Genomic DNA, 22915 nt, shown 5'->3' on the forward strand with positions numbered 1-22915 from the left:
TGCGCGCTCCTCGCCCTGTGTTTTGCGCAAAGCAGGAGTGGTGGCGGCCCGCAAGCCCTGGAGAGCCCTGAGCCGGAGTGACGCTAGGGAAGCTGTATAAGAATTCTCAGAAGGTGCCAGAATTCTCTCCCAGTCAAGAAGATTCCCAAGTATCCCCAGAATCTTCCCTGGTGCAGAAAGCTTGCCCTGAAGCTCATCAGTACACATGGGCCACCTGAGGCAAGACTGAGCCAAGGCGAGCCCCGCTGTCAGTTCTCATCTGAGGGCCACTGCAGGATGAAAACCCTGGTTGTGGGCTGCTCTTCAGGCCTCCAGGGACCCATAGGGGTGCTTTTTTCCCTTATGGTCAGGGCTCCCTCCTCAGAGCCAGGCTGGGTCCCCTAGCCCTAGGGAAGCACGCTTTGGGTTTCCTCTCTCAGATCCTAATTTGCAGGATAGAAATCAAGCAAGGCAGGTGTATAGGGTGAGAAAGAAGAGAGATGGAGCCTGAGTGGATACTGGCTCCCCTTGGCACTGGGAGATGGGGCCACTATCCTTTTTCTACTCTATCCCTGTCATTCCTCATAGACCCAGGACTTCTATCTTCTACATTTGGAGATGTCTGGTCTCGCCTTGAAAAAAAAAATTTCCCCCAATCAAAGAGAGGCAACAGCTGCAAGGGAGAATCTAGGATTAGGAGTCTTAGGACCTGAGTCTATGTGATTCTGCTAGAACTTGCTGTGTGACCTTGCGTTGAGTCACTTACCCTTTCTGGGCCTCGACTTTCCATCTGTAAAATGGGCCTAAGGTTCTCATTCTTATGACTAGAAGACAAGTTTGGAGCAAGTTGTGACCTAAGGGAGGAGCAGCAGCAAAATGTGGAACTCAAGAGTCTCGGCAGGGTCCCTTTGTTGGTCTGGAGCCTGGCTCCTAGCTTCAGTTCCCAAGCAACAAGGGAAGGAACCTCTGCCAACAGCACACCAGCTGAGATCCTGAGGACAGCACCCTCACCTCCACACAGACCTAGAGCCCTGGCTCCCTGGTTCCCAAGCATATCCACCGTCTCTCTGCCTCAAGGTAATTTCGCCCTCCCAGCAGACTGGGCAAGTGTCAAGAGGCTGTCACTAGGGCAGATATGCAGACTTACTTACCTCATTCCCTCACCCTATCCCCTCAGTTTCCCTGCCGGGTCCTGCCCCCCTCTGCCAGCTTCCAGAGGCTCAGGTTATCTGGTTCTGCTGGAAAGTGAAGCCTTCAGGGCCTGCAGAGACTTAATCCAGACCCTGGTCTTCCCAGACTCAGCTTTCTCCCCGGGGGCACACTCACCCTGACTGACCAGAAACGGAAGACCACAGGGTGTCCAAAGCAGAGACAAAGGGACAGTGGGGGGGGGGGGAAGCAAGGAGGCATGGTGTGTTCAGACTCACTTTTATTTCCAGACATTGCTAATTGGGGGTCTTGAAGAGACCCTGCCCTGTGCTCACTGCCTGACCCCTGCCTAGGGGGCTGCACCAGGTATTGCAGGCAGCCCCTGCCGGCCTGTGATTGGACAGGAGGACTAAGGGGAGAAAGAGTTGATCTGCTTCTTGAAGCACCAGCACTCCAGGGGCATTTAAAATACACAGGGGCTCGCTGTGAACTCCTGGCCCTCTCCTGACCCCTTCTCATCTGAGCTCCTCCCCCACAGGCCCCGGCAGATTGCTAGGGTACTGTCCACAACTGGTAGTGGTGAAATGCCCCTGAAGGTCCCACCATAGCCACCCTCCAACTCTGAGGCACGATAAAAATGTCTTAGGTTTCTGATGGGTGGTGGAATGAGGGGAGAGGTTCTAAGCACCTACATCTGAGCGTGGGGTATCATCTCAGGGCACGGTGGGGGGCTCCTCCTCCCCAGGCAAAGGTCTCTAAGTGGAAGGGACATAGGCAGGATCTCTCTCTGTGGTCACCCTGTGCCTCCTCCCGAAATAGAAAGGGTCAGTGAAACATCACCCTCTGTATTTCCTAACCTGACCCATAGAGGAGGAGAGCAGAATGGCACTAGGAATTAGTGGACGCTCCTCCAAGCTGATAGGACACCTGGCTCCTTGTCCTTTCAGAGTGCTTTGGGGGCAAGCTGCCTCCTTTCTGAGCCTCAGTCTCCCCTTGTGTAACACACCGGGATTGACCTACCCTACTGACTTCTCAAAGTCCCCTTCAGGGTACCAAGAAAGGGTCTGGACAGATGTCAAGGAAAGCCAGAATAAGAGCAAAGCGGTTTGGGGCCGCCAGACGCGAGCTAGACAAGGCCCTTCTCACTGGGCGAGGCTCTTTGAGGAACCGAGAGTTGCTGGGACAGAGCCCTCGGGGAGAAAGCAAACAGAGCGGCATTCCCCTCCCCCGACCCCATCCATCCCTTTGTCCGGAATCCAGCTGTGCCCCTCGAAGGGCGGAGCGGGCTCGCGTGGCGCGGCCCCCTGGCCCGGGCGCTGATTGGACGGCGGCGCGGGCAGCAGCGGGGCAGGCACGCTCCTAGCCCGGGCGCAGCAGATAAAGCGTGCCAAGGGGCACACGACTGGCGGCTCAGAAAATCTGCAGGGTCTCGCAGCCGCGCCAAAAGAGAGCAACAGAGGCCCGGGGCCCCCTTTACACTTTTCTTCTCTGGGGCCGAAGAAACTTTCCAGCGGCGGCGCCTGCTTCTCAGCTGAACTTGCAGACGAAAAAGCCAGCGCAGCTCACCGCTGCTCTCACTGCCTACGGCTCTCTACCCCTTTGCGCCCTACAGCAAGGTAACGTCTGGAGCCACAGAGCGATGAGCAGAGGGGAAAGGGGGTCCTCTGGTCCGGCGGGGGTGGGGGGTGGCTTTCTCTCGATTTTTCCCACCTGGCCCCAGGATTGGGAACTGCGCCCGGGTGACTGACCCACTCTTACCCTTACCTCTTACCCCGCCGCAGGATGACGCCTCATCCCTCGTGTGCGCCAGCTGTCCAAGTGACCCACGAGACGGAGCAGCCCTTCCCGGGTGCCTCAGACGACGAAGTGACCTGCGTCGCATCCGCTCCTCCCAGCCCCACTCGCTTGCAGGGGAGCTGGGCCGAGACGGAAGGGGGCGGTTGCCGAGGGTCCTCGAGGAAGCTCCGTGCGCGACGCGGAGGGCGCAGCCGCCCCAAGAGTGAATTGGCTCTGAGCAAGCAGCGACGGAGCCGGCGCAAGAAGGCCAACGACCGCGAGCGCAATCGGATGCACAACCTCAACTCCGCTCTGGACGCGCTGCGTGGCGTCTTGCCCACCTTCCCGGACGATGCGAAGCTCACCAAGATCGAGACGCTGCGCTTCGCTCACAATTACATCTGGGCGCTGACGCAGACGCTGCGCATAGCGGACCACAGCCTCTACGGGCTGGAGTCGCTTGCGCCTTCCTGCGAGGAGCTGGCCAGTCCTGACGGCGGCTCCTCGGGAGACTGGGGTTCCCTCTATTCCCCGGTCTCCCAGGCGGGCAGCCTGAGTCCCGCCGCCTCGCTGGAGGAGCGCCCCGGGCTGCAGGCGCCTGCTTCCCCTGCCTGCCTGCACCCTGGCGCCCTGGCTTTTTCAGACTTTCTATGAAGGGGCCTGTCCGCTGCTGGGCAGTGGGTGATGGTAGAAAGGGAAGGGGTGGAAGCTGTCGGAGACGCCCTGTGGAGGCCCTCAGGCGTACTTGCTCCTGCTGCCTCTGGCTCGCTGACCCCTGGCGGGCCCAGGCGCCCAAGAGGGTGGCAGGCCGGGTTCAATCCCTTGGTCTTCTGCGCCGCGCCAACTGCAACCCTCTGCCGCTGCCCGCGCGAGTGGGCACTGCAGGCTCCGCGCGTTTTAGGCCCTCTCCCTGTGGCCACGCCAAAATCTCGTGCAGAAAAGACGAGAATGATAGCACTACACAGCAGGTGACACCCACTGTCTCCGCCACCCTTCCCCCACTGAAGTCTGTCTGCCAGTCTGTCTCTTACCACTCCTCCCCCAATGCGGCTTAATCCAATATTTAGTTTCTCAGCACTTGCTCTGTTGCCCAGCGTGTCTTCTTCAAAGATGCCGCTGACCTCCTCTAGTCCCTATCAAGCCCCGGGGTTTGGGCCTCTCTACTCTGCCTTAATTCACGAAGGCGATCCTCTGCCTTCTCCTTGTGCAATTTCCCGCAGCCATTGCCCTCCCAGGGGCGGGAGACGAGGCTATGAACAGGGAAAGCGCCAGCTCGGCTGGGGGAGCGCCTCCACCACCACCCTGCAAACTGAAGCACCCTTGTCTTTTAAAAAAAAAAAATCAGTTTGTAAATTATCTGATATCTTTTAAAATGAATTTTTTTTTGTCTGGTAAATTATATGGCCCCTCCCCTGTTTTACACGTTTGTATTTATTGATGCGATTTCACAGTGGGAAAAGTTTTTATTTTGTACATAAGATGATTTAGGGACTGGTGAATGAGATTTTGAACCAATAAAAAAGGACTCTCGAGAAGCCTGAGCAAGGTAACTTGACGGTGCAGAGGGGAGGGCCCAGCCTCTGCGGCTAGGGTTGGGGGAGGAGGGCCCTGTCCAAGGAGGAGGATGAGAGGTTTTCTGGGGATCTGGGGCCCCTCCTGAGGTCTGGTCTGAGAAACTATGGCTCTAGGCTGGAGGCCAGGCAGACTGCATTCTCAGGACAAGTCAGCTATACACACTTGGAAAGGAAGAGCTGGAAGGCTCTTAAAAATCATTGGCTCGGCCCCCTTGTTTTATTTATGGGGCAGCGACTTGTCTTATTCCAAACAGTGGTTTAGGAGAAAGACACCCCAACTAGGGTTACTCACTGGTGGTGCTGGCCCTTTCCCCTACGCCACTAGCCTGGATTTAGAGTGACTGTTGCATTTGGGGAAGGGAGGGAGTAATAACCCTGCAGCAGGGTCAGAACCCCCAGAAATGCTGGTAGGCTGGGCATCCCAGGAATTTTCCCAAAGTGCTTAGAGCCCAAGCACATCTTCTGAGCTCATTTTATGCTGCCGGTGCTGAGGCTGTGGCATTAGACTCATAGACCTAAGCAGCAGGGAGTAGAGACAGTGGAGGGTCCGGCTGCAGTCTCTGACACCTCCCAACACCCAGCAAACTTGACTGAATAAACTATTATTCTTTTCAAGGAACTATTCAAGGTTTCCAGCCCCATGTTCTCTATTATTTCCAAGGTAGAGTAGGGCTGATGCACAGTGACACTGACATGTCCCCTGAGCACTGCTGGAGCAGCCCTACATTAGCTTCCAAGACCCCCAGGACCTCTGGGAAGCAGGTTTGAGCTCTAAGAACCCAGAGAGAGGCTTCCCTGGTGGCGCAGTGGTTGAGAGCGCGCCTGCCGATGCAGGGGACACGGGTTCGTGCCCCGGTCTGAGAAGATCACACATGCCGTGGAGCGGCTGGGCCCGTGAGCCATGGCCGCTGAACCTGCGCATCCGGAGCCTGTGCTCCGCAACGGGAGAGGCCACAACAGTGAGAGCTCCTGACTCTCAGGAACAGGAAAATGGAGGGTGGGCACACTACCCTACGAGTTGAACCCCAGAGGCCTCCTTGGATTGGCCCGGGGTGCCAGGGGAAGAATCGGGCCAATCCCAGTGGGGAGTGGATGGCACAGTCAGGGGCTGGGAGTGGTTGGGTAGGTTGCTTTCCAGTGTTAGAGTGCAAAGGTGGTGGCTTTGCAGGGGTTAATGCCTCTTGTGTCTGCCTCTTATGCCCTCCCCGCTTCAAATTGAGCTTTTCCTTTCTCCTCTATTCCTAGGTCCCTAAAGGTAGCTCGGAGGAGATAAGCCTTAGTTATCAGGGGCTGGATTTGGGGGGTGGGAAGGGGGACGCTGCAAACGAATGAATGAGGCTGTTGTTTTATTTCATGGCTTTAATCTGGAAGGAAAAGATTAATGGGTTATTGGTGACTTCTGCAGCAGCCAATTTTCCACCTGGGGCACTGCCCTGGGGCAGGTGTCGGCAGCTCCAAGTTGCACAGACCAAGCCAGGGTTTGTTAATTACTGGGCATTGTGGGGAGAGGTGGACAGACATAAAAATCAGGAAGGTCCATCTCTGTCCTCCTAGGACAATAGCAAGTATATAGACAAAATCATTCAAGGCTAAAAATCATTGGTGCTGAGTGGACGTAGGAGCCACAGAAGGGACAGTGGGACTGTTATCTGCAGCCAGATTGGGAAGTTTGCCAGAGAAGGTGGCATTTGGGGCCAGGACTAATGGTTTGGAGAGAAGTCCTCAAGCAGGAAGATCATTCTTCCTGTGAAAGGCTGTGGGAAGTAGTGTTCAAATAGGCAGGGGACTTTGGTGCGAACGACTTCCACAAGCAGGAAAAGTGTTGATCCTGTGTTCCAGGTGGAGACACCCACTGCCCAGTCCCTCTCCTACTTGTGAGGGTGCTCATGAAGCAGGTATTAGTCACCCAACACACGCAGACTGGTCCTTCACCCAACAAAGTAAAAAAAAAAAAAAAGTACTATTTAACCAACTCGAATGCTGGGTTGCCACCTTGGATTGGGGTGGATTTGATCCCCCAGAGCTGTCAGCTCTAGTCTCCCAAGTCAGGAGGAGGTGGAGGAAGGTTTAGGGCTCCTTGCCCAGGATGAGTTCCATCAAGGTGCATGGAATCATATTGAGACGGGAAACCTCATCCATGCCTCTTTCCAAAGAGCCCCTCATCAAGAAGGGTGAGGAAACATTTCTGGGTGACGCCTACAACTAGCCCAGTGGCATCACCACCACGCCCCCACCCACCCATCCTCGGCGGCTTTTACAATTGGTCAGGCTGCTCTGGGTCTCAGCTGGAAGCCCACCCCACTACACCTCTGCTAGAGTGGCTGCAGGGCCTCCCGTGGTCTGAGGTCGTCGCCTGCGCCCCAGCTCCCCCAAACCTAGACAGGGTCCCAAGCGGGGCCAGGAAGGATGCTGCAGTCAAAGGACTCTTCCCCTTCTTGAGCCTTTGTCTGAGCCCTGGCTTCCAGAAAAACAGCACATGAATCTTGCGGTCACCCCATCCCACCCCGTCCGCACACACAAGCAGGTAGATTTATGGTGTCCTGCCCCCATCCCACCCCATCCCCAAGCCGGCAGCAGTCGGAGGACAAAGCGTCCCAGGGCTATTGGAATGCTAATGTCTGGGAGCCTGGCCGCAGGGCTGGTACAGAGGCAGGCGGGGCCGGGGGAGCACGCAACCCCGCAGGAGTCCTCTGCCCCTCCTCTCGCCCAAGGGCCACTCTGCCCGGCTGTGTGACCTTGGACAAGTCTCTGAGCCTCAGCTAATTCACATGAGACGCTGGAGAGAGTCCCTAATACCCTTTCACTGGATTTCTGGGTGCTTAAGAGAAGGCCTTGCTTATGATGGATGGAATTATAGGCCCCGGTGACCACGGAAAAGAGACAGTGGGAAAGAGCTTTTAGACCCAGGGGAACAGTGTGTGTACAGTGTGTGTGGGGCGGGAGGGAGAGGAGATTCGGCTGAGAATGTGGTGCAGAACAAATGCTGAGTATATTCTAATTACATTTTACATATATATAATTAAGATTCTCTGTCATGTTTCTTTTCCCTCTCCCCCCCTTTTAAATATCTGCAGACTGTGCTCAAGAAGGAGTGTGGGGCGGCAGGGACACTCACTCACCTTACTTGCCTGCTCCACCTTCAGAGGGCCAAGAGCACAGACTGTGGGAGACTTGGGGCTGGACACTTCTTATCTCAGGTCCCCTCCTACAGCCGGTGAGGGGGGCAAGGCAGGATGGTGACACCCATGGAAATAGAGACCCAAAGTCTTGGAAGTAGGTGACTTGCCCAAGGCCCTCAATCACTCGGTGAGTTATTGGAGCAAGCTAAAAGTATGACCCTGGCTCTAGGCTAGTAGTTTAGAGCTCTCTTCCTCTGTGCCCACTCAGTCTCTAGGTGTTTATGTTCTGACTTGAGCTGTGCCCTCTGGGTCTTGTAAGACCAAGAGACTCCCTTGCGCTTTGGCCACTCTCCGGAACCCTAGCGAGATTCACAGGCTGCTGTGTGCCCTCCGAGGACCAAAGCGGTGGGAGAGAGCGTATGCCTGGCTAACTCGGTCGGGCACCGAGGTCCTGAAAAGCGGCGGCGTGCCCCTGACCATGGTGCTGAAATGGCTGCGTCGGTTCAGAGGAGAGACGCTCCTGGGAACTTGGAGTTCTCGGTAAGGAAAACCACCTATCAACCGCCTCTGCCCACCTTTCCAGTGCTGAGTCCCTGGGGAGCCCCCTGTGGCTATGTAGACCCAGAAGGCTGTCGGTTTCCTTGATATGGTGGTGAAAGCACAGACTCTGATGCTAATAACTGACTGTATGACCGACCCCAGAAAGGCCCTTTTCTCAGCTGGGACAAAAAAAAAATTCCCTTATAAATGATGGAGTTAGAATTGAGTTAGTTACCAGCTGAGGAATTTCTGACAGCATATGAGAGGTCTGAAGTGGAACAATATTGGAAGTTTAGGATGCAGCAGCCCTAACTGGAAAACTGGTTTGGAACTTTGCCCTCGACAATTTTTGAAGACAATCTAGGTTAAGTAAGAGCAAAGTGCCATTGTTTGCCTTTGATTGGGGGGTGGGAAGGGGGCATTGTCCATACATATTCTTTTTTAACTTTGCACCTTCCTTATATAATGGTTTGTATTTTGGTTATTTGCTGCCCTGGATACTTTCAGGAAGAATGAATTAAATAGGGTGAGTGAGTTCGGTCTAAGATCTGAAGTTTCCAGCTATGAAAACAGGAAAAATATACAACATTTTAACTTGACTGTGGATGATGATGGTTGCATGTTTCTAATTTGTATGTGTTTCCATCTTTGTGACAAGATGCTTTAATAAATCTCTTAAATATTAAAAGGGGGGGTCTCATTCTTTGGGTTAAAATGAAATTTTAGTTATTCCAAGAACAAAGACAAAAGGAAGTCCTCCAAACACATACATAAATGGCAGAGTGGTTAAGAACAGTTACTTCAGAATCACACAGACATTAGTTCAAAGCCTGGTACTGCCACTAACTAGTGGTTTTTAATTATACCCCTTTGCCTCCCTAAGGCCCCTTTTCCTCACCTGTAGGGTTGGGACAATAAGTAGTAGCCACTTAATTGGGCTGATTAAATGTGCTTGCTTTTAGTGCACATTAAGCTGCCATAAATGGTAATTATTATTATTATTATTAACATCTTCATTTGTCTCAAATTCTTCTCATTCTCCCAGGATTTTTTTTGGCTGGAGGAGGTTGCTTTTGTATGAATTTGAATCTCCTGTGCAGTGCAAGCTGTCACAAAGGCCAAGGGCCACCCACCCCTTCCCGGTGACCCTCCCCAGCTGTGATCTACCTTTCCATGCTCCAGGATTATACATCCAGATGTCACTTGGGCACCCCAAATGAGACATGTCCAAAATGGAATTACTCTCCCCTAACTCCAAACTAATGCTGCCTCTTGTACCTGATCTCACTAACTAGCATCACCCAGTCATCCGTACTGGAAATCTAGGGTTCATCTTGATTCTTCTCTCTTACTACCCACAACCAATTAACCCTTAAGTCCTGCTGATTTGTCCTTCCCACTATTTCTTGAACATGGCCTCTCCTTTACCTCCTTATGATGACTTCTCTAGTTCAGGCTCTCAACTTTCACATGGAGAGACTGCCCAACTGATTTCTCTACCTTTAATCTCAATACTTGTCCCTATAACCTCCATGCTGCAGCCACAGAAACATGCAAATATAACATTGTCACTCTCGTGTTTAAAATCTTCAAGTGGTTCCAATCACCCCTGGGATAAAGCTCACGTTCCAATAGAGAAGAATGTTGTAATGTGAGCTTTGATGTGATATGGATCTGGGTTCATTCCCATCTGGTTCACTAATTATCAGTATGACTCGTGAACAAGTTCCTTAGCCTTTCTCTCAATCTCTTCATCTGTAAAGCAGGGATAATAATATTACCTTATGGAGTTTAGATTAAAGTAAACCCAGGCTGCTATAACAGACTCACCAATAATTCATTCTGAGGTGAGCATTCCATGTGAGTGGATAGCTCTGCTCTGTGGCATCACTCAAGGACCTACATTCCTTCCATCTTCTTCCTCCCCCAGCTCCTAGGTCCCTGCCATCCACATGGTTGAGGCTCATTGCCATGGGTCCCAGCCAGTGGGAAGGGGAAATAAGCCATGGAGGACCCTCACCCACAGTCTTAAAGCTTAGACTCAGAAGTAGCATGTTTCACCTTTGCTCACACCCCACTGGGAGCACATGATAATATCCCCTCAACCTAACCGGAAGAGGGGCTATGTGCCTAGGAAGAAGTGAAGAATGGGTTCTGGCAGGTAATGAGCAGTCTCCACCACAGGACTGTTGTCAGGATTACGTTGGATTATATGTGCTAATATTTGTTTTTATCATTGCGAATCACTCATGCTCATGACCAGAGTCCTGAGGCAACAGCCTTTCTTTCATAATGTCTTGCTTGTCTTGGCACTTACCCTCAGAAATACTGACCTGCTTGAAGTCTTACCCTTAAACACAGTCAGTACCACTTCCATGCTTTTTTCCCACACTGCTCTCCCTGCCCAAACCCTCATTTCCCCCTCCCCAAATCTCCAACGTGGATATCACCTCTTCTCAGAATCTTTCTCTGAACTATTCCTCCCTCCTTGCTCCTGCTTCCATAATATCCTGTGCATAAGAATATCCTTGCACTTTCCAGGTAGCATTTGTGATTATCTGTTTGCTATTTGTGACCTCCACTGGCAAAAGGAAGTGTCCTCCCTTTTGTGTCCTTCCAGTGAGTACTCATTCTCAACCATATGCCACACGTTTTTAGAATGAATTAGAGCAAGTGAATTGACTGAATGAATGAGAGGTATTTCAATTATATGTTTAGAAATTTTCTATCCTTCCCCCGACTGGCTGCTATATAAAGGCCAATGAATATTTGTTGAATAAGTGAATGAATAAATTAATAAATTATACAGAGACCCATTACCCTTCCTGCATCATACCCTCCTCGGCACCAAAATAACCTGTCTTTGGCTGCCAGTGGGTTTATTTTAGAAGATGCCCCAACGGATTTGGTGAGACTGGGTTATCACAAGAGTATCATTGTTTCTGAGATCACCAGTAACAATTCCAATAGTCAGGTGTGGGTGATTCCTCCTAAGATAGTGCATTAGAGCATGAAGCTTGGCATCTATCTCAACTCCAGCACTTCCTAATTCTATCACTTGAGCAAGTTACTTAGCCTCTCCATGCCTCCATATATAAAAATTTCTCCAAATATCAAAATGAAGAAAACCACACCTACCTCATAGGGTTTTATGAGGATTCAGATGAGATGACAGATATGTCCATACACTTCATGTGCCTGCCTGCAATTTGAAGCAGACCTCATTATAATTCCCACCCCATCTCCATCTTAACCCTACAGAAGACTAGCTAAGAAGGCAGAGACCAGGACGGACTTTCCCACTTTAACCAGGGAGAGTTTATATGACTTGCCCAAGCCTGTTAATTATGGAGACAAACTGATGCTCTTGCTATTCTAACATCATCACCAGCTATAGTACCTCTGTCCTCCTAGTTATCTATTGCTGCATAACAAAATCCAAAAATCTCTATTACTTAAAACAAGAAACATTTATTTTGTGGGTCTTCTGTAGGTGAGGAATCCAGGCATAGCTTAGGTAGGCATCCCTGACTCAAAGTGTCCCATGAGGCTGCAGTCAGGGTGTCAGCCAAGAATGTAGTCTTACCTGTTGGATTCGCTGGGGCCAGATCAACTTCCAAGCTCACTCATGTGGCTGTTAGCAGGACTCAATTCCTCAACAGCTGTTGGACTGAGGGCCTCGGATCCTCAGTGGCTTTAGACCAGAAGCTTTCCTCAGTTCCTTACCACGTGGCCCTCTCCATAGGGCAGCTCACAACATGGAAACTGGCTTCCTTCAACGCAAACAAACAAGAGGTAGAGGGACACCCACGACGGAAGCCACAGTCTTTTTGTAATTTAATCTCACAAGTGACATCTCATCCCTCTGCTACATTCTATTCACTAGAAATGACTAAATCCAGCCCACAGCCAAGGTGAGCGGTTTACCCAAGGGCACGAATACCAGGAGGCATGGATCATTGGGGTCCATCTTAGAGGCTGCCCATCACAGCGGCAGTAGCAGAGTATTTGCTGCCTGCCTTCTACACCCTAGAGACAGACAGACAAACACACGTGTGCACGCACATGTGTGCACTCACACACATATACCTCCCTACGACCAAATATATCAAAGTTCAAAAGAAGAAAGCCTAGGTGATTTGACTCCTGGGGCTAAAGCAGATGTCTCTCTGTCCTCCAGTGCTGAGTCTGTTTCCAAAAAGGGCCCAGGAGGGGCACCATTAAGTGAGCGCTGGAGCTACCCCAGCTGATCTCTGACATCCGTTTACTGCTTTCACAGGCCTTCCTACCCCCACTCTCGGAGGCAGAGATTTAGGACGTCTGGAGCCTGGACACCGTACCCACTGAAGGGAAATTTACTGCCTCTAGAGAACCAGAGCCTGACTTGGGGTCTTGAATGCATCTTTTTCCCCTTTGCCTCTGCTTTATTAGGTTAATCATTGCTTGAATCGGTTGCCATGGTTTGGGCAAACCCATGGTGACTCTATAATGAAGCCTGAAAGACTTGGACCCCATTTATCATCCCCAGTGTTTGGGAGGCCCAGAGCCTCATTTGCCTCCCCCAGGGTCTGAGCACCACCATTCTGCCTGGGGCCCCTGTGCTCCTTTTGAACGAGGAATGAACATGTGGCGACTTGGAAGAGAAGAGGAGACCCACACAGGTGGAGTGAGCAGGGCATTGCACATTCCCCACCACACACACACACACACACACACATTTTCCACTCTAGGAGTCCGGACACAGACCAAACACACAGGCAGCTCTGCCACAATACTTCTTTCTGGAAAGTGAGAGGCAGAGAATGATGTTCAGTTAGAAGGGATCCATGGCTGTCCTTAGAAACAGGGGAGCTTGTGTCTCTGCAGATCCAGATTCCACACCCCTTAATCCATGGGCACAAATTAAGCAACGCTACAGTCCTGCAATGAGGTGGAAACAGATGGGGCAAGGCCCAGTGGGAAAATGGAGGCATACAGAGGTTCAGCAACATGTTCAAGGTCACCTAGTGATGGTACAGCCAAGGTAGAACCCAGAACCAGTAAAGTTTATTTTGAAAAAAATCACAAATAGAGGTGCATAATGAAGTCTCATGTATCCATCACCCAAATTGAACAATTATCAACACAGAGGCAATTGTTTTTCACCCACATACCTACCCACGTCCCCCAGCACTACCTCTGTGGATTATTTTGAAGCAAATCCAGGACATCATACAATTTCAACCACAAATCCTTCCCCAGTTTCAGGCGTTTTTTGGGTTTGTTTGTTTTTTGCTCAACATAAATTGCATAATAGAGTGTAGCAGCTGAGAGCTGCTCTGAAGACAGACACTCTGGGTTCAAATCCCAGATCTGCCCCTTCCCAGCGGCGCGACCTTCAGCCAGTAACCTAATGTCTCTGAGCCTCAGTTTCCTCAACTATAAAAGGATACAATGATACCTCAAAGGGTAACTGTCAGAATTAAATGAAATTTTACAAGACAAGTGCTCAGCATCTGTGCCAGGGGTAGAGTAAATGGAGGCTTTTATTGTTTCCATTTTTGCTACCACTGTACCATCAGCAATGGCTGTAGTCTAGCAGGAAGTCAGCTCTTGGCCTCCAACATGCACGTCTCTTGGTGCTGTCTCCTGGCATAGAGGCTTGTCACTACTACTCTGTACCTGGCACTGCACTATGAGAACACAGACCTCAACAGTGAGCTTGGCGTCAGGTGCTGACAGCCCCCAGCCTCTACCACTCACAACCCTGCTCAGCTCTGCACTGTGGACCCCCAGATCAGCAAGACCAGGACCCCCTTCTCTTCTCCTTGCATCTTTAGGCCTTCTGACCTCTTTTATGATGGTCCCACTGTGAGCAGGTGTCAATATAGGTTGCCTTAAGGTTGCACGTATATGTGTGTGCATGCATGTGCCCATGCTTCTGTGTGTGCATGTACATGTGTGTCTGAGTGTGTGCTGTCCCTCTGTGTGAACTAGCATATTCTCATGCCTTCATGTGCTCAGCCTTTGAGAGAGACCCCAGATAGAGACTAAACCTGCCCTCTTGCAGGTCACATTTGACTGACAGAGACCAGAGTCAAACTGGTCAAACAGGCATGACGGCACAAGCATGGTACTGAGACCTCCTGGAGGAAGTAGGGAGAAACTTAAGGTCTGCCAAACACATACGATTGGGAACAGAAGAGAGGGGCAGGCAGGGGGCTCCATGGAAGCCGCGGGTGGGGGAAGGGAGCCAGCCTTCCGAGGTTTGTTGTATAGAGGAGGCCCGGGTCCTAATAGCTGACCTCTCCAAAAAAGCTTATTCCAGGAAATCACCCACACCCCCAGGATCAAAGCTCCAAAGAGTTCTCTTGGGCTGAAAGGGCCCCCCAAATTTCCCTTTTTCTGGATGGCAACTAATTTTTATTGAGCGTTTACTATGTCTAAGCAGAGTTCTAGTGCTTTCTGTTAATCTATGAGATCAGAATTATTATTCCCATTTTACAAATCATGAACTTGAGGCTGAGAGCGATTAACATGTTACACGTTACCCAGTGAGAGGTGGAGTTGGATTGAACTCAGGCTCCTTTGCCCTGGAGGCGGTAGACCTAACCACGTCTACACTGTACCACTGCCATGCTCTACTTTTCCTCTTTTTAAGTTCTGGTTTTGGACATTTTCAAACATGCATAAACTAGAATAGAATCCCGTGTCCTCATGGACCATCACTCCGCTTCCACAACCATTAAGTCATGGTCAAGCTTGTTTCATCTATTCACCCCGCCCCTGTCTGCCCCAATCCTGCACACACACTTCTATATTTATTTGTGTGGAATTTTTAAAAACACATCCCAGATATTGATCATCCCACTTGTAAAGACTTCAGTGTCCATTTCTAAGTGATAGAACATTTTTTAAAGCCATTTTTTATACTTAATAAAATTAACAATTCTATAATATGATCTAATAGCTAGTCATATTCAAATGCTTCCAATCATCTTTTTTTAAATGTGCAAAGAAACTCCATCTTAGAATCTCCTCTCTCCCAGCTGAGCAGGTGAGCCAGGTGGCCAGCTGGAGGCCAGGACCAAGGCTAAGACCAAGACCAGGCCAGCCTTGACTCCCTGGCTTAGTGGGACTGGCCTTGGGCAAGTCAGTATCCTCCCTGCCCCACCAGTCTCACCCCAAAATTTGGTGACCAATCATTTTGGTTTGCCCAGGACTTTCCCAGTTTTAGTGCTACAAGTCCTGTCCCCAGCAAACCCCGATGGTTGGTTACCCTACAAGGAGCCAGAAACCTGTGTCCACCCCGGCCCTCCCTCCCCCTCCTAGCTCCAGTGTGGTGTCACCCACTGAGAGCAGGGGGAGCCTGCCACTGAATTTCAAGGGCCCTCGAAATAATAAATAATTTACCGAAACCTTTGAGGGGCCCAGGCGTGCCTGGCTCCAGGAAGAAGAAGGCCCAAGGCCCCCCCAGCCGCCAGCAGAGAATCAGGATCTTTTCACACCCAGGGGGCCAAATTCAGCAGTCTCCTCCCTCCGTCTTTTTCCCCTCTCCAGATCTAATGACAATCCAAAGAGTTCCTGATAGGGTTTTAAAAGATCCTCTTCATTCACTATCCACCAAGCATGAAAATCTAGCTCGTTTGTCTCCATTCTTTGCCCCAAAGGCCTGGCCGGCCTCCGGCCTGCAGCCTCAAACTTGTCACTCACTTTTCACTTCCTTTTGTTGGATTCGCCTTTATTTCATTCTTCTGTCTCCTCTGTGCACCCTCCTCTCCCCCTCCTCACTCCATCCCTGTCCTTCCCCTCCGCCCTCCCCCAGCACTCCCCAGTTCCTCCATCCACACAAAAAAAGCAACACATCAGTCTGGGAATTTCTTTACAGTCCCCATGTTCCCTGCCCCCATCCCAGCCTCTTCTCATTGCTTTTAAAGGGTGGGAGCAAAAAGCTAGCAGCAACTGAAAAAGGACTCAGGATCCAGGAACAGAACTGCCTCTTGCTCTGGCTGGCAATGGCCTCATGGACCCCTGAGTCCTGAACTTTGGCTTCACAGCCATGGAAACTGAAGCCCTGAAAGGGGAAGAGACTGGCCCAAGGTCACATGCAGAGTTAGTGGCAGGGCCGGGTCCAGAGCTGAGTGTCCCAGTTTCACAGCCTAGACTCGCTACGCAGAATTGAGGCTAACCCTCCATGCCCACAGCACCGAGTTTATTCTCCTTTTATGACTCAGCTGTCTGGCTAAGAGAGGGTCATAGCTCGAAGGCAGGGGCCATGTCCAGTTCATCTCAGTATCCCTTGAATGCTTAGCATATGGTAGGCATTCAGTGGTAATGTTTTTAATGAAACTGAACTGAATGAATGCAGGGGCCAGGCTGCCCCCTACTCTCTGGATCTCTTATCAGCCACCTTCTGGGCTGTGGTTTTGTTGCCAGGCCCAGGGTGTTCCCTTCCCTGGGCCCAGGGAGCAGGGAGGATACATAAGAAAGAGGTGTATGTTTAGCAGTCAGACCCCTTCTATCCATTTCCCCTTCTAGGAACAGTCAACACTGGGGGAAAGGAGAGAGGTGTTCCCACCCTTCTCCAGGGGCAGGACAAACAGGTTGGAATCCTCAAAGCCTCAAGCAGGGAGGGAGGTGGCAACAGGCATCTCACCGGGGCAACGTGAAACAGGAGAGAGTAAGAGAGAAGGAGGAGGGGAAAGAGAAGCAGGCAGGTTTACAGGGGCTCTGGCTCCACCAGTCCTCAGTGCATGCCAGGCCCTGTGTGAGTTGTGTGAAAAGAGAGCCACGTGGGCCTCAGCAGGAGGGGCCAGTCAGACTCACAAGCACAGCCCCAGCAGAGCAGAGCGAGGCTTCTCCTCTGTGACCTGGCCACACCTCCTCCTTGAGGTTCCACTCCTACAAACAGCACCACCACGAGCCACCCACCTCCCAAGCTAGAAACCTGGGTGCCAGCCTCACCCTGGCTCTGTAGATTCTACCTCTGCAATGTCCGTGGAGCCGCCCTGGCCCTCCTTCAACTCTTGGCTACACTATGGCAGGGGTCCCTGCCGGGAGACTTCTTGTCCCCTCTCCCTCTGGTCCAGCCCACACGCCACAGCCTAATCTTCCCACTGCAGCTCCTGTCACTCCTCTGCACAGAGCTTTCCACGGAGGCGAGAGAGCCACTTAACTCTCTGTTGTGGACAAGAGCGCGGCTTAGGAGTTGGGCTGCCTGCACTTGGATGACAGATCTGCCACCTACAGCTTGGTGACCTTAGGCAAGCTCTTTAAGCCTCGATGCCATTTGTGAAATAGGAATAATGATAGTGCCTCTCTCATAGTATCTACAGTATAATACAATATCCAACAAATATACACTATATACAATATAATAACATACAAAAGGAGAGGACTGCAAGAGACCATCAGTGAAGGTTAGCTGTGGCTACTGTCATGATTATTGTCCTTCTGTATTTAAAAATTTTTTATCATGTCCATATACTACTTTAATTATTTTAAAAATTGACCCATTCTTTCTTGCTGACAGTATTATCAAATGCCTGAAAATGGTCAAACTTCTTGGCCCAGTAATTCCTCCTAGAGAAATCATCAGAAATTGCATAAGGGACTTCCCTGGTGGCACAGTGGTTAAGAATCCGCCTGCCAATGCAGGGAACACTGGATCAAGCCCTGGTCCAGGAAGATCCCACATGCCATGCAGCAGCTAAGCCCTCGCGCCACAAGTACTGAGCCTGTGCTCTAGAGCCCACGAGCCACAACTACTGAGCCCGCATAACACAACTACTGAAGCCCACGCACCTAGAGCCCGTGCTCCGCAACAAGAGAAGCCATCGCAGTGAGAAGCCCTCACACCACAACAAAGAGTAACCCCCGCTTGCTGCAACTACAGAAAGCTCGCGTGCAGCAATGAAGACCCAACGCAGCCAAAATAATTAATTAATTATTTTTTTTAAAAAAGAAATTGCATGAAAATGTGTCAACAAAGGCACTCATAACACCATCTTTTATAATGGTAAAAAATTAAGATGCAAAGGAAATGTTCTATCATGGAGAACAAATTATATTATTATATATTAGACAGATTATATTTTAAATTACACATTACATTTAAATATTAGATTATTAGATATGTGTCTAAAAAAATCAGAAACAAAAGAAATGTTCAACCATAGAAGACAGATTAGATTATTATATATTCTAATATATATTAGATTATTATATATATTCAGTGGGGTTACTATGCCCCATTGAAAATTGTGTTGTAAAATAATGCTTCTTAAAAGGGGAAATGTTTACAATATATTGCTAAGTGAGAAAAACTGAAGTTTAAGCAAGACGGCAGGCAAGGCAACTTGCAAACTACTACAAAATATCTAGAAACCTGTGGCCTGGGGGGCCAGTTATCCAAGCTGAGTGGGATTGTGTGCAAAAGAAGAATAAGTGGGATCTAAGTTAGGAACTTTTCCCTTTGAGTGCATGAGCTTTGAGTCTTGGACTTGGAGCCATCAGGATGATGCCAGAGGAGATGGGAAGGAGGGCCGCCTCATCTAGTGGGGTGGGGGCAAAGACCTCATGGTACCAGCTGGGGGCTCTCAGAAGTACAGACATCAGGGCGAACACAAACTTGCTGCGGTGGGCAGTGTCCAGCCTAAGGGCTCATCAGAGTAAAGAGTTTCTAGAAGACTGAGGTGGCCCAACCCCAGTTGGGGGAGGAGTCCCATGAGGCCACCTGGAGGAGGTGGAGCTTGAAGGAGGGAAGAACCTCAGGACAAAGAGGCAATGGCAGACAGTGAAATGAGCATGGGATGTGAGCCCACACACCTGGTTCGAACATCAGCTGTGTCACTCTTAACAACTGGTAGATATCCTTCCATATATATATATTACACAGGAAAAATGATACTCTACTTTTGTCATACTATGCTTACTTCACTTAATATATTACAAATATCTTTCAATCTCAGTGAAATACAGATCTACCTTGTTATTTGAATTGCTATGTTAATTGCTTCCATTTTCTCATCTATAAAAAAGCTAGTATCTGGCTTGCTATGTTCTCGTGCTTAGGGGAGGTTTAAATGAGAAAACTTGTGGTACTGCAGAAGCGTACTTGTGGAGGGGCCTGTGTGCGGGTCATGGACATCTGCAGGTTGGATTTCATTAGCCATCCTGTCTAGGGGCCTAACACTCCAAAGAACAGCGTGGGCCAGGGGAGGTGGGGCAGTGGTGGCAGGACAGAGTGGCCTTCCTGCAGCTCCCCATCCATCAGTGCTGACAAACCTGGCCCCCTGTGAGGGCTCCAGGCTCAGCTGCTGAGCAACGGCAGGTATAGAACAGGAGCCCCTCCCTGAGCCCTTGGCACCCTCCGCTTAGGTCAACAGACAGAGTGGGCTCTGTCGGCCAGATTGGGACAGGGAAGATTAATGGAGCAGGTGCAGGCTGGGGAGGGACAATCACCTGGCTACAAGGTGCCTCCTGGAGACTGAATGCCCCACCCAGGCCAAGAACCAAACCTGATGTCATTTGGCCTGGCTCGTACTTGACCGGAGGTGAGCTGGAGCCAGCTCCGCTGTCCCTGCTCCCCACCCCGTCCCCAATCCCACCTGGCCTCACCTGGCCTCATTCGGTCTCTAATGGGGGGGAGCCTGCAGAGACTCCTAGAGCCCAACCTGTGACACCCAGCTTTAAAATAAATGTTTTTCCTGCTTTTTCAATCTCCCAAGTAACCCACTGCAAAAAAAGTGTAGATTAACAAAATATTATAAATCACCCATTAATCTCACCACCAAGAGATAACTCTGTTAACATTTGGTAGATATTATATCTGTCTTTATCTATCCACACACAGACATCTCACACACACAAACACATACATACATATATGAAGAGAGAGAGATCACTCTCGTATACTTTCCGTACCATCTTCTTTTTACACTTAATACATTATGATGCCAAAGAAGTAGAGATCTATCTCATCATTTTAATTGCTACATATATTCTAAGTATTCAGGTATAGTATCATAATATATTTAACTCCAAATCCCCTATTGGATATTTAAGTTCTGCCCAATTTTTGCCCTTTATAAATAACAGTTAGATGAACATTTTTACATATATATCTTTCCATTATTTCTTTAGGAAAATGTCCTAGAAGTGGAACTTTAGGTCAGAGTATATGTACTTTTTAAGGCTTCTGATATATACTGCTAAAGGGTTATACCTGTGTTTATTGGAGCCTGTGGACTGTCCAACTGGCACCAGGGTGAGAGGCAGAGGTAGAAGGGGGGGTGGCCTGTGGACAGAGGTTGGAAATAAGGCCAATCTAGCAGGGACCCCACCCCGCCAGGGGGGTTGTCATCCAGGCTTCCACCCAGGAAGAGAAGTTGTTCAGCAGGCAAGTAAGGAAGCCCATGGGTTTGGGAGGTGAGTACTGGAAGCACCATAGAAGTCAGAGTAGAGAAGGAGAAAATCTACAGGGGAGATGACGTCAGAGGGGGTGACACTTCTGCCAGCCTTGAAAGGTGAGAAGGATGTGGCTGCTCAGCAGCAGTATTCCACGTGGGGCAAAGGGTTGGGGAAGAAGTGCCCCACCTTTCTAGGGGAGGTGGGAGATAGAGGCAGCCAGAGCCTGCCCTCAGCTGTGGCAACCATCCCCCATCCACCATGTTAGTTGAGTCTTTGGGAGGGTAGAGCCTTGCCCCATGGCCAGACCTAAACTGACAACAAGGGCTGCGTGCCACACTTAGCTTTGCGACCTTGAGCAACTCACAGAACCACTCTGCCTCTCAGTTTTCCCATCTGCAAATGGGGATGATAGTTATATCACTCTCACACAATGGCCATGGGGACTGAGGGAGAGACAGGGGGTGGGCCTTTGTAAATTGTGACTAGTCTAAGCGATTAATTTTTTTTTAATAGAAGCTGCTTTCTAGTTTTCTGTCCTAAAAGCTAAAGTATATCATATTTCCATGCTGTCATTTCTAGGCTATTTTGTCTGCCTATAGGACACAGAGCCCCAATAGCTTAGCAGAGAACTCCCAGGAGCAGTTCCATGGGGCTCAAAGAAGGGAGAGAAAATGAATAATTATAGAGAGCCTACCAAGTGCTGCCACTCCACATCCACACGCCTTCTGTCATTCATTGCATCTTTACAGCATCCCTGAGAAGTAGGAGTTATTATTTGCCCCAGTTGACAGGTGAAGAAACTGAGGCTCAGAGCATTCAGTAATTGACCTCGGTGGGCACAGCTGGTGGTCTGTCTGACCTTCCCATAGCTTTTGAGCCTCCCTGGGCCAGGCTGTCACCAGAGCTGGGATTACTTCTCAGCATCACTTAGGACAGGAGCCCCTTGGATTACAACAGGGTCTCTGCAGGGCTGGGCAGTGTGGGATCCGGGGCTGTGGAGATGGAAGGCAGGGACTCCCACAGGCTCTTGCCCCAACACCACCACTAGCCTCCTCGGCATGGGGCAGCCAGCTGGTGACCCGACCTTGTGCCTCTGACAATGATTTAACCACACTGGTGGGGGGTTGGGAGAGATCTATAAAGCTGTCACTGGGGGAGGGGCTTTAACTCCAGCCTCTTGGCCCAGCCACTAGTTGGGAGCAGGAGGAAGAGCACCTAGGGAGAGGCCAGGGACTTCGGATAGTGATTGTGTTTCCTGCATTGGGGTCCACTGTGGAACACCCGGACCCACGGAGCCTGTGAAGTTCTGTGCCTTCCCCACCCTAAGTCCAGATTCCCTGTAACCTCAGGCAGCTCTGAAATACTGTCACTCCTCTCTCCTGTCCCATCTGGGCAGAGTCAAACTGGCCACAGAATATAGCAGAAATGACCCTGGCTTAAGAATCCAGAGATCAGGGTTCATCTTGCAGCTTCCCCACTGTCCCTGCAGAGGCCCCAGAACAAGTACTTCAAGGCAAGCAGGCAGCATCATGATGGTGGTGGCCAAGTGGGGACTGTGGTCACCTGGAGAGGCCACGTACCCCTAAAGGAGCTGGCTGCTGCTTAAGTCCAGCTTATTATTTCTATGCAACAACGAAGACAGACTTTTTCAAGAGAAGCTAGAAATTCAGATTTGTACGTGAAATCTCCCCAATGTTAGCAACTACCTAGGGAGGAAAAAAAAAAATCAAACACATGGTAGGCCAAACGAAATAAGTCTAAATGTAGCCTTAGGCTGGAGTCTGTCGTCTGGACACAGACACCATAAAGACCAGAGGGGGACTTCCCTGGTGGTCCAGTCGTTAAGACTCCGTGCTCCCAATGCAGGGGGCCTGGGTTTGATCCCTGGTCAGGGAACTAGATCCCACATGCCGCAACTAAAAGATCCCAGGTGCCACAATGAAGATCCCGTGTGCTGCAACTAAGACCCAGGGCAGCCAAATTAATTAATTAACTAATTAATTAATTTTTAAAAAAGACCAGAGGAGACACTATTAGATACTGTCTACTATAACCCTTTTTGTTTCAGATGGGGAAACTCAGGCCAGATTGGGGAGAGAGGCATAACTTGGTTAAGGTTGCACAGTGAGTTAGTGGCCCCCTGGGCAAGGAATCCAGGTCTTCTGCCCCCAGTCTGTGCTTCTGCCATAACTTGCCTGGTTGAGGGGAGCTGCGGAGACACTGGAGACTCTGAGCAGAGAGTGAGGAGGGGAAAACTGAGGCTTTTCCTCCCTGCCAGCCTCACCTGAGGCCCCTCGAGTCCTCTGTGAGCCCAGGGATCCAGCACCAGGGTGTTCCTCATCACCTTTTCCACCACTGCTCCCTGCCTGCTCCAGGTCAACCGCACAA

The 22915-nt window shown here is 50.4% G+C and overlaps 2 protein-coding genes across 2 annotated transcripts in view; both read left to right on the top strand.

Moving 5' to 3' along the window:
• TYSND1 (trypsin like peroxisomal matrix peptidase 1) overlaps nt 1-22915 on the top strand; it is a 1185869-nt gene that overhangs the window by 444571 nt on the left and 718383 nt on the right. The window lies entirely within an intron of this gene.
• Nucleotides 2911-3558, top strand: NEUROG3 (neurogenin 3). Its single transcript, XM_059053274.2, has one exon. It carries the CDS (start codon nt 2911-2913, stop codon nt 3556-3558), a length of 648 nt encoding a protein of 215 aa, XP_058909257.1.

This window comes from Kogia breviceps, chromosome 2 (assembly GCF_026419965.1).
Source record: "Kogia breviceps isolate mKogBre1 chromosome 2, mKogBre1 haplotype 1, whole genome shotgun sequence".
Lineage (NCBI taxonomy): Eukaryota > Metazoa > Chordata > Mammalia > Artiodactyla > Physeteridae > Kogia > Kogia breviceps.